Source organism: Strix uralensis, chromosome 11, assembly GCF_047716275.1.
Source record: "Strix uralensis isolate ZFMK-TIS-50842 chromosome 11, bStrUra1, whole genome shotgun sequence".
Taxonomy (NCBI): Eukaryota; Metazoa; Chordata; class Aves; order Strigiformes; family Strigidae; genus Strix; species Strix uralensis.
Genome location: NC_133982.1, coordinates 6,152,435 through 6,170,146, shown reverse-complemented (window position 1 = coordinate 6,170,146; position 17,712 = coordinate 6,152,435). Strand labels below are relative to the sequence as shown.

At 39.1% G+C, this 17,712-nt stretch overlaps 1 protein-coding gene across 8 annotated transcripts in view; it reads right to left on the bottom strand.

Annotated features, from left to right (window-relative positions):
- TBC1D2B (TBC1 domain family member 2B) overlaps positions 1 to 17,712 on the bottom strand; it is a 40,676-nt gene that overhangs the window by 11,636 nt on the left and 11,328 nt on the right. For all 8 annotated transcript variants that reach the window (XR_012630464.1, XR_012630465.1, XR_012630466.1 and 5 more), the window contains exons 3-9: positions 16,614 to 16,779; positions 9,839 to 9,996; positions 8,597 to 8,823; positions 4,749 to 5,141; positions 3,276 to 3,386; positions 1,957 to 2,150; positions 997 to 1,491 (exon numbers count right to left, since the gene is read on the bottom strand). Coding sequence is in view for 4 of the 8 variants with exons in the window: in XM_074880823.1 (XP_074736924.1) it covers positions 997 to 1,491; positions 1,957 to 2,150; positions 3,276 to 3,386; positions 4,749 to 5,141; positions 8,597 to 8,823; positions 9,839 to 9,996; positions 16,614 to 16,779 (1,744 nt within the window). In the remaining 4 variants the exon portion in view is untranslated. The remainder of the gene's footprint in view (positions 1 to 996; positions 1,492 to 1,956; positions 2,151 to 3,275; positions 3,387 to 4,748; positions 5,142 to 8,596; positions 8,824 to 9,838; positions 9,997 to 16,613; positions 16,780 to 17,712) is intronic.

Here is a 17,712-nt window from a genome sequence, read left to right as displayed (position 1 = left end):
AATGCCCAAGGAGAAGATAATGCTGCACAGAAATTTCAAATTTAGCAAAAGCATTTCTAACACCTTCTAGTCACCAGAGATAGGTTGCTCCAAGATTGCAACAGCTATGTTTCTTCAGACATGTCTTGTTGCCAGTGACAATATTAATGTATGATTTACCTACAGAACATAACCACTAGTGATGAATACTCAGGAAAAGAATACTTCTTATTACTACATTATTCACTACCTCTACTATTGCTACCACCACCACCCCACTACTACATTATTCACTGCCTCTATTCTTCTACTTCTTCAGTGCAGTTTCAAATGATAAAGCTGCTCTAGTTCAAAAGTATTTTACCCTATTCTAGTACCTAAATTAGTGCACAAATTGACATCTATAGTAATATATCATGGGGATGAGGCAGGCTCTTAAGACTAACACACCTGCTTCAAATAACACCTTGCTTTACTACAGATCTCCAAGTACCAAAACTATTTTGGCAAATGCCAATCGCAATGACTTCAATATTTTCTCAGTACTGTAACATGAGAATCATCCTTAAATTGATTACTGCAGTTCTGAGTGAAGACATCCTGAGGGAAATGCTGAAATGTGTGGCCTTAACAGTACAAAAAGCTTTAAAGCATTTATTTCTGCTTGTTTAAAAAAGGTAAAGAGACTAACAAGTTCTTGCACACAAAAGCAAAAAGATCCCCTACAACTGAAGACAATGTAAAACTACATTTGAGTAGCCCATTTCTGACATGGGTTAATTCCAGTTCCAGTTCTTTCGCCAAGATGATTTTACAGGTTTCACAACCCAGGTCTTCTGCTTTCTTATTGTTTTAAAAAAAATGTGATAGTTATTTGTTTATTAAAACATTATAAATTGTGAACATACAATCTATAAGGCAAATTGCTGTCCAAAAGCATGTTGCTATACACATGATTTGAAGGGCTCATTAAATGTTTCATTGCATAGTTAAAACTCAAGATTTGCAAATTCTTACCTGTTAAGCCCTTGGCAATATCCTATATCAGGATTTCTCCATGAAAATGCCAGCAGCACATTTCGCAGCTTCTGGATCCCTTCTGATGTTGGAGAGGAATAATGTTTGTTGTTTGGCAAAGTTCTCAAGAGATCCAACTCAATTTGTTTAGATGCAGGATTTTGTTTTTCCAGAGCATTGTGAAGCAAGGTTTGGAAGTACCCAGGAATAGTACTGTCCTTGAATTTTTTAACATGGAGATTGACACACCATTTCCATATCTTGGAACGATGTTCATGGGGAATTCCAGATCGAATAAGATTCTTTAGTTCTACACAGCGCATCATCTCTCTATTCATTGTGCTTGCAAGATAGTTTTCCCATTTTACTCCTGTGGAGATCTCTCGATTCTCACTGAGAGAAAGTGATCTCAGGTCCAAAGCTCGTGATTTTGCTACTAGTTTCTCCTCATCATCATCCTCTGGGACTGTCTGAAAACCATATATATCATATTCACTGAAATGGAGGGGGAAAAAAGAAAGATGACTTAAAAATGTGTTCAGTAGCCTTGAAGCTCTCAAGTTCCCATCCTAAAGTTGCTTCAAATACCCCTCAAGCCAGTCCCCACAGTTTTCAAGTTTTAACAATTATGTTTGTGCCCACATTCCAATATATATATATTACTACACAGATTGATTTAATTAATAATATGGTCAAGTTCTAATGAACCCATCTCTTCACTAGCTCACCTTCAGCAGCTATATGGCAACATTTGAGTCTAAGTTTTATACTGTATCATAAATAAAACAACAAATGTATTTATACAGCCAGAATTATTTCATCATGATACTGTTATTCACAAAGGGAAATATATTAAAAAACCCAAATCCTGCAAATATATCTCCACTGTCTGTTTGCCAGTTTAGAACTGGGCCCACTGACCACGATACACAGACGTTTATTTTAATAGGACCAAATTACCTGACCAGGTGTGGTTTGAAAAATGCTTGTTCTGGTTGTTCACTAGTTTCTGCTTTCAAGGCATCTTCCAGTAACTGTGTGATGACCTCACGAGCAGGACTCTGCTCCTCAGAACAAACAGGAGTTTTCATTTCTTGAAGCAAGATCAAATATTTACTTTCTATCTGACAGAGTTTGGCTTCCAAGCTAGTATACTGCAGAAAACAATATTTAATATTGTAAGTCTTCAGAAACTTACTCTGTACTACACTACTTTTAAAATCCGATTCAGTATTATTCTATTAGTTTATGTTGCTTAGAAACCTGTATGTCAGGAAGTCAGCTTTACTTTCCCATTTTTTGTAGCACCAGAAAACATAAAGCAACCCTTATACACGAAAAACAAAAATTATATATGCATTTTATTACATTACTGTAAAATTCTGTACATAAAGTACTTGGGAAAGAAACCTCAGATGCTTGTGGGTTTTTACAGCAAGTATTTTAAGGCAGAAGAGCAGACCAGAGATTTTTCTACCACATGTATTTTTACATGCGGAAAATCTGAGCAAGCTTTAATTATCATTACATTGTATGAAGTACAGCTCAACCATTTTGTGCTTCTAAAGTAACAGCTTTAGTCTATGCATGTTTGAACAAAAAGAACTTAAATGGCATTTTAAAGATACGAGTTAGCATGTAAGAATTATAAACACACACCTCTATGCTGAAAATACAGCATTTTAGACCTGGCCCCTGTGTGCATCATTTCCAAAAAACCCAAAAGCAAACCCTACCAAACCATAGCTTCAGGTTCAGGTCTTGCCTTAGCTACGGATGTGTGCATTTTTCCTAGCCCCAGGCAATGGAAATCATCATTATTTACCTGCAACTTTTCTACACTCAAATTCATCTATACAGAAACACACTTCACATTCACCACACCATAGTCATTCTTCATGCTCAGGAAAAAGCTCTACTCTGTGACATGCAACATCTTACACATCCTATCTTTTGAATACTTCAAGAAAATTATTACAGCCTTAATTCTAAGGAAACAATGTTTTCAGAAATACACATGCCTATGTTCATACGTTATAAAAAAGTTCCACTGGTTAACACGATGTTAAAGTAAATTACTTATTTCAATAATCCATTCAGAAAAATTAGTCTGTAAGGACTGGGTTTGGGGGGATTTTTTTTGTTAAGCTATCACACCTAATACATTTAAGCTGTTCCATTTCCATTCCACAGTTACATTTCCTGTGTAGATTTACAACTGAATTTTTGAAGACTGCTTGAGACATTGCCAAAATGAGAACATGCTGTGTTAGTCTGACCTTTGCCTGCCATTCTCTCTCTCTTGCTTCTGCATTTCTTCGTAGAGCAGAAAGTTCCAAAATCTCCTTATTTAAAAATTTATTCTGGGTCTTATAACCCTGGAGATTGTCCTGTTGATAAAAAAAGCAAACTGGATTTTTAATTAAAATATCTTACAAACAGCAAATGCCTACCAAGAAAGTATATCTTAGAATACAGCACAAGCAGTTACTAACAGGATCTAATCAATAAAAATATCAGAATAAAATCAAGTAGTATTCTTAGTCTTCACGTAAGTCAAGCACACATGCCAAATACGAGCACAGAGGTGTACTGGGCAGTGCTGCGCCTCACGTGCATCCCTCCCAGTGCTACACTCCTGGCAGAAGGCAGCTTGTTGCTGCTGCGGGAAGGAGAACAGAAACACACACGCTGAACACATCAGAGAAGTCATGGTGCTGCACATCAGCCAGAAACACGTAACATGCAATACAAGAAGGTGGGGAAAATGCCCCTTGAGTTTTTGTTACCCTCACCAGTCCTCATTTAAACTACAAGTTTGATGTCTGCCTCCATACAAAAATAAAAATCCTTACCAATAAGTTTCCTTGCCTAATCCACTCAGCTCCAGGCTACAATTATTACCTCTGAAACCTGAGGTTGTGGGATGAGGGAATGTTGGTACCCTCCCAACAATTACAATACTCCCATGCTCCACAGCATCTACAAGCTTTGGTCTGCTTTCTCTTAAGACCATTGATTTCTAGTTTCAATTTTCTAAAATTTCCCAGGCTCACATCTAGGAAAGAAAGTTATGAATGTTTATACATATTTTAAATGACTTGCTTGTATTCCAAATCCCTTGGAATGTTAATCAATTTGGAAATAGTATTTATCCAAAGGCAAGAAAGCATGTTTAGAGCAAACTGGGTAACTGCAGTAACTCCGTTAAGAACTTCTGACACATTCCCTGAGGTAGGTTAGGGGGAAAAAAAAACATACTCTGATAACATCTAGAGCAGCATTAGTAAAACAGGTTCTTATACTCCTCCCTCCCTTTTTCTCCTGGGAGCTTCCCTTTATCATTCCACATACTCTTTGTTTCCTCAATTTTGATATTTAAAAAAAAAAAACAAAAAAAAGCAGCAAGCTTTCTGGTTGGTTTCCTCGATGCTTGTATTTTCCTCTTACCCTTACTTTTTCCTGTTCCTTTGATTATTTCTCACATCACTCCTCCTCCACACCAATGATTAAATAACAGAAAGTATGGGACACTCTACTATAGATGTACAGACCAGCTCAAAGTATAAAAGTCCTGTTTAGATTGCCACATAACAGTTCAAAGTGTAGATTCCAAGCAGAGAAAGCCTCAGTTGATGAGTATCTTGGAGAACTGCTGTAGTGATCTCCTCAAACAGTATAGCAGACTAGAAAGTAGTTTTTATAGGGAGTAGAAATTCCCCTATCCATCAAGACAGAGACATTGCTCTTACTTTTAGTCTGTCCAGTTCCTGTAGTTCCTTATTAGTACAGGTGACCATAGAAGAATTCACTGCTCCACTTTGAGAGGCTGTATTGTCCTCACACTCGCTGAGTTGACGAGAGAGTTTCATGATCACTTCATCTTTAGCTTGAATAGTCTCCATCAGCATACCCAGCCGCTCATTGAGTTCTCCAACTTTACATTTCAGATTCTTTACCTCCTGCTGGAGACTATCTTTTTCCAGATTTAACTTTTCAAGCTGGTTGTTGAGACCCAAAATCTGGTCATCTTTTTGGTGCAACAGCTCTAATTTGTCTTTGGGAACCCCCTCACAAAGACGGCTTGCAAAATACTTATCATACTGGGAAGATCGGACTGTTTGCTGCAGAAGTCGCACAAGTTCCTGAAAATTTAAGAAAAAAAAAAAAGGATTGTAATGAATTTTTAAGTTTCTAAGTTATGACTCAGAAATCTAATGTCAAGCAAAAGAAAGCTTTGGAATGGGCTTTGCATGTGAATCATCAATCAGCTTATAGAAGACTTCATGGTGGTGTTTTAAGGAAAAAAGGAAACACATGACAAGATTTCTAGCAGGCTAACAACTTACAAAGACTGGCCTATATGGATGGCTTAAATATCTTTCACTGAGCTAAGGATCCTGCCTAGAAAGGCTACAACACATTTGGGAAGAGCAGTTGACAGCTGTGGCCCAGCAGTTACTTGGAAACTAAAAAAAGGCTTACTTGTAAGAAGCCCTGTTGTAAGAAGATAAATAGGAAGAGGGCTTAAACCTAAAAAACAACAGGTGAACATTACAGAATGGAAAAGGGAAAGATAACTAATTGCTCTCTTTCCTAACAGATGCAGAGAAAATGACAAGAGAAAAAAAAATACATGCTGCTTTGCTGAAAAGGAAGTCTTTGGAGGGTGGTTTAGAAAATCTTGCCACAGAATCAGCCAAGTAATTAACTGACTCACCATAAGGGAGAGAAGGAGTTACTGTTTTTTTTTGCAAAGACCACAGAATCAAAGGCTCTGAACTAGAACTTTTGAAAACACATCCATCTAACAATTCTACCATTTTCATCTTCTACTCTCTCACACTAAAAAAGGAGAACTATCTTTGCTCATGTGCTTGAATAGATCCAGGGCAATTACAACATTTATTGACTTCCACAAAATACCTATGTCTTTTACTCGGGGAATCATGGGCACACACACATAAGAGAAACTGATTTTTAAGGCAGATACACTGAAAGTAAAACCCTACTTGAATCTTTGCTGGAATGAGATCCTACAAGAAGTGAAGGCTGTTACACGCAAATTAGTCAAAGTGAAATTTAAAAGAAAAGAAATACTGTAAAAGGAAGAGTTTGCCTTAGCTACTACCAGAAGCTCTTTGAAAGCCAAACTGTGAAAAAAAAAACAACAAAAAACAAACAAACAAAATGCAACAAAAACCACAACAACAAAAACCATCCAACAAACGCAAAACACACACCAAAATGAAAAACCACGCACAAGAAGATATTCCAGATCAACAATAAACACCAGGAAAGCAAGAACAGCAGACTGCTCACTCACAAGTCTCACTAATCTGGATTATTACCTTTGCTGTTTGCCATGTCTGGTTAATGGTTTAACCCTGTGGAACTGGGGAAGGCCAGTTCAACCCTAGAAGAATTTGTCAATACTTGTCAATGAACTCAGATTTGTTAATTTTTAATTTTTTTAAATAGCTCTCTGACACTAATTAAGAATACAAAGACAGAAATAGGAATTGTTTTTTAGGAATTCCTGAGAACTTGAGAGTTCAATAATATATCTGAAAGCTTACAGACTTCGCAAGTCATAGAGATATGCCTAGAACGAGACACCGATTTTGAGTGTTGCAAAGCTCTAACAGAACTGGGTTTGTTTCCCCACAACAAAAAAAGTGAACAAGAAAGGGCTGGGTCTACAGTGTCAAAGATCAAGCTATAGTCTTCAGAGAGGTCTGGGAAGAAACCCTTGGATCTTGAAGAAAAGGTTTTGAGAAACTAGATTTTCTTCTTCCTTCCTTCACTGTACTTTGACATTTTTCAGGTATTATCTTAATGCTACTGTGTCCCGGTTTCGGCCGGAACAAAGTTAATTTTCTTCCTAGCAGCTGGTATAGTGCTGTGTTTTGGATTCAGGATGAGAATAATGTTGATAACACACTGATATTTTACTTGTTGCAGAGCGGTGTTTATACCAAGTCGAGGACTTTTCAGCTTCTCATGCTGCCCTGTCAGTGGAGGCTGGGAGCGCACAAGAAGCTGGGAGGGGATGCAGCCAGGGCAGCCGACCCCAGCTGGCCAAAGGGCTATGCCATACCGTGTGATGTCATGCTCAGTATACAAATGGGGCGGGGGGGGAGTTATCTGGGGGCCCTGTGGCTCCGGAATTGGCTAGGCATCCATCAGCAGGTGGTGAGCAATTATATTGTACATCATTTGTTTTGTATATTATATTATTATTATTATTTTCCCTTCCTTTTCTGTCCTGTTAAACTGTCTTTATCTCAACCCATGAGTTTTACTTTGTTTTTTTCCTAATTCTCGCCCCCATCTCACCGGCAGGGGGAGTGTGAGCAAGCAGCTGTGTGGTGCTCAATTGCTGGCTGGGGGTTAAACCACAACATACTGGACTGCACTTTTAACAATTACTAAACAGCTGGATGATTTCATGGCCATAGTTCAGCGACAACTGACCATTCTACTTATCAAAAAAACCAAACCCCAGACATAACATACATGCCAATAGCCATTAAGTTATCAGAGAATCAGAGACAACAGGGACATGCATGATAGATCTTGCCTGCAAGCAGTGGCTGCAGAGCAGATTATCAGTTCCTATCAACTCTCTAAAGAGAGGAAATCACCCAGGTTGTCAGGAAAACATCCTACTTGTATGCTGCTGCCGTTGATCACAGTTCTAAATCTAGCCCAGTACCAAGAGTGAGATTATCTCTAGCTACCTAAGACACCATTTTTCTTTTTCTCATTATTAAAACAGAAGCAGCTGTGAACACAAGATTGCACTAGATGTGTGAGATTTCTCACAGAGGCTGGTTCAGAAGCACAAATGTACTTCTAGTAGAGATAATACCTAAATGGGTGTAAATATGGGGCTCACACATTCCTTCTTTGATTTCCCTTTGATCACCTCACACAATGGAAAATACAAATAGCAAAAGTAGAAGCTCCATATAACACCTAAAAATTATTTCTTCTTAAAATTAGTAGAAATTCTTTTAGATAAAACCAAGGTATTTAATAAATTGGAATTATGAAGGCATACAAGCGTGAACACTGTATGAGGGCAGTACTACATACCAGACTTACAGTTCGGCCTATCATTTACAAAACTGTGATGATGCAGTTAGTTTAAAAAAAAACAAAAAGAGATAGAAGTCAGCCTCATTCCCCAACCCTATCCTCCAGAATTAAAGGAATGAAAAAAACAAACAAAAAAATGGACTTAAAAGGAGAAGTTCCTCAGTAATTACATGTACTAATGGCAAAAGAAGTTGTGATTATCTGCCAGGATCCTGGCAGACACTGAGAAAACTAGTTTCAGAGAATAAGGAAAATATATAAACCAAGTTAATGAACACTGCGCAAATGAAAGTTTTGTTCAGGAATCTAATCTTCAACAGATGTAAAACTTGGCCCTTCCTGTTTCAAGACTTTTTGTAAACAAAGGTTCATTTAGCACCATTATTTTATAACAAACAACCAGCTCTTAATGCAGTTAGATGGCCATAAAGGGTAAACTCGCCATCACCTGCCAGATCTGTTCTCTTTAGTGCACTTTGCCTGAAGGCTTAATTACCTTTTGGCTCAAAAGATCTTTCTTCAGCTTTTCCAACTCCTCTTGCTGGCTTTGATACTTCAGTTGCAGCTCAGAGACTAGTTTGTTGCCATTACCAGAATACCACTCAGTTGGAGAAGAGTCACTGCTGTTCCGGTTCTTGCTTGATCCAATCATGTCTTTTAACGGGCGCCTTGTTTTGTGTGGAATGCGGCCAAAATCAAATGGAAAAGCTGAACTAGTCAGTCCTGCATAAAACAATTTCTTCTAGTTCAGTTCACTTAGTAAAAAGGCATTTCAAAGCATTCAGATTTCCTTTTAAAAATATGCTCATTAAAATCAGACTTTCAGCAGCATTTAAACAGCCCAATACAATAGTGTTAAGCATGCCTCATTTTCCAAGTCGCTTCCTTTGGTGGGAAAAGTATATAGCTCAAAGTCTTCTTCCCTCCCAGATAAAAGATTTAGCTCATAAATTAATACTTGTGAAATAAGACATGAAAAGAACTTTACAATTCATTACAGAAAATAAAAGGTAACCCTAACGATGGCAAAGTAAACTTTGCTTCAAGTAATTAACAGCTCAGAAGCGATCAGAGCAAAAACATCACTGATATCACAACATACTGTTCTTTTAAGAGGCATTTAGTGTAAAGTTTCACCTCCATTTATATAACCATGGGAGTATTCTTAGAAAAAAGGATGTTTTCTAACAGATTAAATCACTTGAATATCAGCTAAAGCGCTCTTAAGGAGCTGTAAAAATGTCTTCACAAGGTTATTCCAGACACTGGTCAAATGTGAGAACCAGTTACAACACACAGATGAGCTATCACTGCATATTCATCCCTACTTTTTTCCCCATTTCAGAAGCAAGCCAATATAACATGTATATACATAATTTAGAGTCTAAAGGCAATTCTGCTTCAATGGGCAACACTTAACTGAGTAATCAAAAGCCTCAACATTTTCCTTCATCCTGTAACTTTGCAACTCAAGTGACAAAACCAGAGATGGTAACATGTTCAGGGAATCTGAAACAGTAGATAACAAGGCTTGGTACTTATTCTGTTGTATCTGAATGGCAGGTAACTCCAAAGACATCATAAGGAATTAAGTTTTTTTAAAAAGAATTTGAGAGGTCTGGATGTGGTTTGTGAAGAAAAGATAAGCTTCTGCTTATTTCCTGGAGGTAGACATAACACAGTACACTATACTAAAGAAGGTAAGGCATATGCTCCCCTTCCTTCCTCTCACTTCTACCTTTACTTCCTTCTGCCAGGTGTTTCCTCTTTTCTTCCAGTGCCATTGAGTCCTCCAAGTCTTTTGGGGTTGGGTCCAGCAATTCCCACTCTTCGGTGGTATAAAATATGCTCTTGCGGTTTTCGTTATTTCCTTTTCTCAGAGAGGACATTGAGTTTCTGTGAAAAAGACGGCATGAAAAGTGACAAAGATTTCTCCATTTTGTATTCTTTTTACGAAGGGATTTTCAAGACAACCACTACTGTTGAAACAGTGCCAACACAGACAAAAATAAAAGCTCAAACAAAGCATATCCTACTAAATAGCACCTGCTATCAACAGTGCTATGTTTCAAGAACAGAAGAATTATTTCACTTTAACAGGTTATTAATATCTAGGAGAGCACTATGGCCTTTTGCATCATCCTCTGTTTTATCCTTGTTTTGGCAGTGGGGAAAAAAACAAAACAAAATTAAGATTTAGAAGCAGCATCTCTTTATTGATCAGCTCTTGTAGTTTAGAATTTTAGAGTAACTGCCAAGCATTAAACAGAACAGCATGCAGTCAAAATGCATGTTATAGTTTCATATTCTGGATTAACATCAAACTTGGGATCATCCAATAGACCTGCTGTAGCTGAATCGCAGACGATGGACTCCTTAGCAGTTTCTTTTTCCTAAGGTGGAACGTTGTCAATTACCTGCAAGAACATTTCAGAGGCAACCTCTACATTCCAGCCAGATAATTCTATAGAAGAACAATAGCAGGATGAGATTACTCCACCCAGCTTCCCCCACAACCATCATGCAATCAGAAATGTTTAAGTCAACACTTATGTCCACAGGCATTAATGTGCTCAGTATTCTAAAGCCTTTGTTCATCTAGAGAAGGAGATTCTACATCAATCCATATGAATCAGTTTAATATTTTAGGTATAAAGTTGGAAATACATTTAGTATCTCAGCATTTTCTACACAGTCTGTGTAAGATAGAAGACCCACAAAGATGCTTTCACTCAACCACATTCTCTCTTCTTACTCTCCAAACCTTAAGCAGAAAGTAACCCAAATTACACCTTCAAGATCATTTGATGATTCAACCCAGTCTTTCAGCTTCACAACAGATTTAACATCTGTTAAATGATAAATAATCAAGTACAATTGAACTGATAAATAATCAAGTACAATTAAAAAATAATCCCAAAGGTCTTTAATAAAACTATTTCAACAACCAATTCACAAATTTGACAAAGATTGAATTATACTATACATTTAATCTTCTTCCAGAAAGAATCACAATTTCTGTTGGGGGCAAAAAGCCTCATTTTATTGTTCAGACCTTTCTGACAAATTAAATAGATCAAATTGGGTGATGATTGACATCCTCAGGCACCCAAAATTAGTGTCACCTGGCATCTCTACAGCTATTCTGAGTAGCAGCTGATGTCTTACCATACAACCCACCTGTTCAACTTTTGGTCAACTTCAGTATTTAAAACCTGTCTGAACACCACCTTTTAAAGCTTGAAAAAAATCACAAGGAACAAGAAGTCAAATGACTTCTAGAAAAGCTTCTTCAAAAACTGCTATTAGGCCCATGAATAATCATAGCTGATGCTGGATTTTGTAAAACTTTTCCATAGAATTGTTAAGGCCACTGATGTAGCACTGCTTCATTGCTGTCTATTAGATTAAAAAGTAATTGAATTTTAAAAGAAGTATTTATTTTCCTAAGCACAGTATGACAAGTACAAATGGACAAAATATGTAGGACCTGATCATATGATCTAATGATTCTGTATTTTTAAATATTTTGGGTTTAAGTCTTACTTTATGACTATATAACTTGAGGTTACTATAATTCAGTATGTTTCCAAGTCTATTCTGCATAAAGAAGAGATACAAACAGCTGACAGCATACAGATGAAAAAAAATTCAGGCCTAAATGTCTATATATGCCAATTAGTACTTTAACACAGATTTTAAAAAGTAAAGCATGTTTTAACTTTAGTTATTGTAAACATACACGTAGCTTAACTCCAAGACCTCACTTTTTTCCAATTATTTCACCACTGCTACCTAGGATGCAAATGCAGTTATTATAGCAATAGCTTCTACGTCAAACACATCATAAATATGTCCAGACGGAAGGATAAGTCTTTGATTAAGACAGTGTGCTGGGTTTGTGTGTGTGACAGGAATTTCTGGTAGTGGGGGAGGGGGCTACAGCGGTGGCCCCTGTGAGAAGCTTCTCAAAGTTCCCCTAGCTCCAAGTCAGACCCACCTCTGGGTAAGGCTGAGCCAATTAGTGATGGTGGCTGTGCCTCTGTGATAACATATTTAAGAAGGAGAACCTGGGAGGGGGAGCTGGAGTTGGGAGGAGGAGTTGTGAAGGAGACACCTCTGCAAACACTGAGGTCAGTGGAAGGGGTGGGGGGGGGGTGTGCCAGAGCAGAGACCCCCCTCAGCCCGTGGTGAGAGGGCCGGCTGTGCCCTGCGCCCATGGAGGTCACCGGGGGAGCAGATGCCGACCTGCAGCCCGTGGAGGACCCCACGCCAGAGCAGGGGCTGCGCCCAGAGAAGGCTGAGACGCTGTGGGAAGCCCCCGCTGTTGTAGTTTGGTGCTGGGAGGGCTGAAACATGTGGGAGGGACCCACACTGGAGCAGTTTGGGAAGAGGTGCAGCCTGTGGGAAGGACGCACGTTGGAGAAAGTTCATGGAGGACTCTCTGCCCTGGGAGGGACACCACGCTGGAGCAGGGGAAGAGTGCGAGGAGTCCTCCCCCTGAGGAGCAAGGAGCACCGGGACTGACCACAACCCCCCATTCCCTGCCCCCTGCGCCTCTAGGGTGGAGGAGGTAGAGAAATCGGGAGCAAAGCTGAGCCCAGGAAGAAGGGAGGGGTGGGGGGAAGGTGTTTTTAAGATGTGGTAACACTCCTCACTGTCCTACTCTGTTAAGTGTTGTTGTTAGTGTTTGAATTAAACTGATGATGTTCTCCCCCTAACAAGTCTGTCTCTTGCCCCTGACCATAATAGGTGAGTCACCCCTCTCTGTCCTTATTTCTATTCCGGAGTCTTTTCTTGTATTTTCTCCTTCCCATTCCTGAGGGGGGAAGAGGTGAACAAGCAGCTGGGTGGTGATCAGTTGCCCTCTGGGCTCAAACCACAAGAGACATCTAATAGGTTCTTAACAAATAATGTGCTCCCAGCAATGCAGAGAAAACTCTCTGAAGTTTTAGAAACATCTTGATCCATCCTCTAAGATTTGGGTTAAAATTAGTCACAATCCAGTAAGATAACAGATAGTGCGCATATATTCCAAAGGTGATCAGATCTCAGCCTTGCTCCAAATTGCATAGAATTGTTGGAGAACAGAGGAAAACAATCAACTACAACAGCACTGCTGTTTGCATACATTTACGATAATAAAGTTTCTACCACTTTAGTGGGGCTTTTTTTGCCACCAGCTTTTATAGTCACACTACTATGTCATTTTAACTTTCCAAGATTAATAATTAGTATCACTGTTACGAAAATATTAACAGTCTTGCCCTGGTTCCACTCAAGAGGTCCAATACAACTAACCAGACCTTCTTGTGATACACACTCAAAGAATGCTGTTCAGCCCAGTAAAAAGAGATTGCTTGTCAATCAAGAAGGGATAAATGAGATTGCACATGTTAAAATACAAAACTTACATGACCACTTAATGCTTTTTCACAGGGGTTCCATTCAAAATGGTTTGATCATGAGTGGAAGCTGGGTAATGAGACAGGCTGTCATCTGAAGGACCCTTGCACCATTACTGAATGGTTTTGCGTATTAATTGAGCATCATTCATTGCAGGATTGAATGAGCAAAAGATACGGGGAGTGGAAGCACGTAATAATGATCATCTTTCATATTTAAGCAAAGTAAGTACAAATTAAGATTATGCATGCCTTACCCCTCTCTGGAGCAGTTGAGGATAGATATTAGAAGGAAAATCCACTTGTCCTTAACAAAACCTATCCTGAAGAAAATTCACCTTTCTTGTGAAAACTGCTATAGACTCAAGTCTCAGAGCAAATTTATCTTACTAGATACAGGAACTTAAGTGCTCATGGCCTGCTACCTCAAAACAGGCAGGAGTAATGCTAGCCCATAGCTTTTACAACATGTTACTGCAAGGCCTGTGATACAAGGAAATGATCACCTGCTTTGCAACTTATTTACTTATAGCAACTTATAATGATTTCTGAATATTGCTTAATAATCCTGCTTGCCCTGACTGTTCTGTGGAAGCTTACCAAAGGCTACTGCTACTGTGTTCATCAAAACAAAGCAGTTTTCTGTGGAAACTTACCAAGAATTACTATGTTCGGCACAAATGTTTCTTGTCCTTGGAAAGCAGATGTGTTGTAGCAAGTTTATGGATAGATAGCCTATATGGGCAGTAGAAATTAATAGACTGGTGCTTTTAGATAAGATAGAGGTGGTAAACCAGTGGGAACCACTCTTGTTATTCAAGAAATTGGCTAAGAGAATCTGTGCATGCTCTGAGGAAAAGTACAAGGTGAGAAAGACTGTAAGCCTTCCTCCAAAAGGCCCCTGAAGATGACCACCAGGCGGCAATGCACAGGCGCAAAGATAACAAACTGCTGACACCAGCCCTTCGAACTAACCCAGCCTTACTTATGCATATGGATATTTGTGTTATGTAATCCAATTAATATGTATATCCACACTCTATAAGTTTTTGGTAAAATGTGCTGTTGGGGTGCAAGCTTTGTGTAGAAATCCCCTTGCACCCCGGCGCCGGAGTAAACATACCTGCTTTATAACTCTGAGTTGTAGAGTCTGTTTTCCACAAGTCACCTGTGCTACTGCGAATAAACTTGTCAGAGGTTCTAGCATATTACCACACAGCTAAAAACTTCTGACAAGGTTGTCAGACTGTTATCCCAGTGATAGAATACATGGCCAGAGATATACACAACTGTACACATCACGCTTCAGATTTTAGCTGCTGGGCTCAGTAAATCCTCTGCAAAATGACTTTTCAAAAGCTCAGAAGAGGATGTTTGAGCATAACAAGCAATCCTGACAAAGACACCATTTCCCACTGGCATCAGCTTGCAGGGGGGAATACCTGCTTTAAAATTTAGAGCACATGGGGGCACTAGAGCACTCCATATAAAAAACCCACAGAATAAAAAAAATAATGCTTGTAGATACAATAAATGTTATTTTCCCAGGAATGTTTTCAGACAGATGAACCACTGCAGCTGCGTATCTCCAGAAAGAGTGGATTGGGTAAGAGTGGCATTCAGCCTGAAAGAGCTTCAGTGTGAAATCTTCTTACGTGTTTATTCCCAGAGGTCTACAAGGAGTCCAAGCCATCAGGATCACAGCTATATAGAGAAGGGCCAACTCTTGAATACTGTGCTACACTATCTGCTGGGACACTGCCACTAGAAACATTTCCCTCCAACCAGAAGTGTTTCCTAACCCACAACTTCACTGCTGCCTTTCTGCTCAAAGAAACATTAACACACACCAGCCAGGCAACACTGAGCAGCCTACCCTGACACTGCCCTTCTACCTAGACTTCCTCAAAGCCTATCATCTGCAATTCAGAAAAAAAAAGTTTTAAAAAGCCAGAAACACTCATTTCAAGTATACAGGAATTCACCTAACAGAAATTGCTTCATGTTATTTTCCTTCTATTATGACCAAATTTAAGTTCCACCAAAGTGGCTACACAAACCCAAGCCATACAAGACCACCAGTTTAAACGGGACATGTAGTAACAGCATTTACATCTTTCTTAATCCAGCCATAAGCCACCTTTTATAGAACTTAAATGATGGTCTTCACAGTAGTCAAAAAAACCCGAGAACACACAACAACAAAAAAAAACCCACCCTAAACCAACAACACTTTGTAACCTCTCAGATCTCTGTGCTTAACAGAAAAACTTCAAAACTAATCTGTTTAACTCAACACTGCTGATGAAAACGAACATTTTACTCACAGCTCAAGAGGGATGTGGTCTAGTTAACCAAAGTTATAGCTCTGCTTTGTGAACTGCTCTGCAATAGCACTAACATCCTTTGAGTAAAGCAGAAGATCCATCTATGTGGGCGAAGCAAAATGTAAAAACATTTAGAAAGAAACCCTAACACAAGAGCTGAAAACCAGTAAGCCTGCTTTCCTTAAAGCAATTAATACAGAGTAAACTCATTAAGAGTGAGGGGATAAGATGTGGTTTTGCTGTTGCTCAGAAGGGGTCTGCCACATTTTTGCTCAGGAATTCAAATTACATCAATTTTAAATTTGTGCCATGTGCTTTATTTTTTTAAGAAGAAAATGAAGAACAATGATTATGTCTTGATTTTCAACACTAAAAATACTTCATTAGCACTAAGTACTATGACTACTACAATGCTGGCAATTAGCAGCTCCATTACACAATGAAGGACAAAAAACAGTACTAGCTGAGAATACAACTCCCGGCTCCCTGTTTGGGTTGAGAGAGCAAAGCCATCACTGCAAGTGCTTTACCACACTTGAGTCTCCCTTTCAGGTATCAGTAATGCTACACAATGATGTTCAGCTATGCCATTCAAACAACTAAGTAGAATAAAGAAACAGTTTACTTGAGGATATACAGTCCAATGTACCGATCCATCCCATCACCCCCAGTTCTTCTAAAAAGCTCTGCCTATCACATACACACATCTTTCAGTAGGAAATAGTCTCTGACAGCAGCTGTCAATCTCATGATAGCGCTTTCTCCCATGTTACCAACTTACTTGATTTCAGTACTCCATTGTTTAAGTGAGAAATTGATGGCACTTGGTTGGACTGGTGCAGGTTGGGAAGCTGCCTGTTCCCCCACCAGGTCTGTAGGAGAGGTCTCCACAGCTAGAATATTTCTAGCTCTCTCTGCTGAAGCATTTTGACTTAGGATACTCAAATCTATGTTAAAAAAAAAAAAAAAAAGAGAGAAAAAGAAAAATAGGCAAAACTTTCAGTAAGTAAAAGAATAGTGGCTATATAAAGTCATATACTACTAAGCCTGCTAGTAATGTAGTTAGGGTTTTATTTTAAATTGCAACCTAACTTTATGAAACGCTCTGTTCAAACGAACTTTAAAAATAGCAAAGTGTTTTCCTCAGCGAGCTCTCACTGCAGCCACACACTTCTGATAACATAATGTTTGGTGCTTACGAAACATTATCTCACAAGTGATTTACAATCTCAGCCAAAATTGATTAATCTATCTTAAGCAGCTATAAAGCCATAAAAATTAGGGTGGATTAATTATATTAATCCACAAACCCCCCCTGTAAAACAAGCTCAGGTCTATCAGAACTTCTAAGTCAGGAACAGTGTCACAACAATACTGACACACAGCTTTCAGGGTGTGCTTCAGCCTAAAAGTTACTCACCCTAGAAGTGACACTGTTGCCGAAAGTCAATGAGCTTTACAGACTTGAGCCAGCTCTACGCAAATCCAGCCTGGGCATTCCCAGAGCCAAGACTATAAACATGGGCACTGCAGGCACAGCAGAGACCTACTGGATCAGCAAGGATTTACTAGCTCTGGTTAAGCCGAAGGCAGCTATACCTACATTCATCCAGCCAAACTCTCTTGTGCACTTCAACAAATCAACAGATCAGGCACAGAGCCATGCAGACATGCAGCTCAGGCCCAGCACTGCACACATGCCAGCAAACTCATGCAGGCTCCGAATGGCTCCACAGGAACCAGCCAAGAACTCATGCTGGCCCTGAGCCAGAACTAATGAAGTCCAGAGGATCCAAGCTGATCCAGCAAGCTAGCCAGGTCTCCAACACGTACTGTAGGATCTGTAGTATACATGTTACCTCAGTGTTTCCATTATCCTG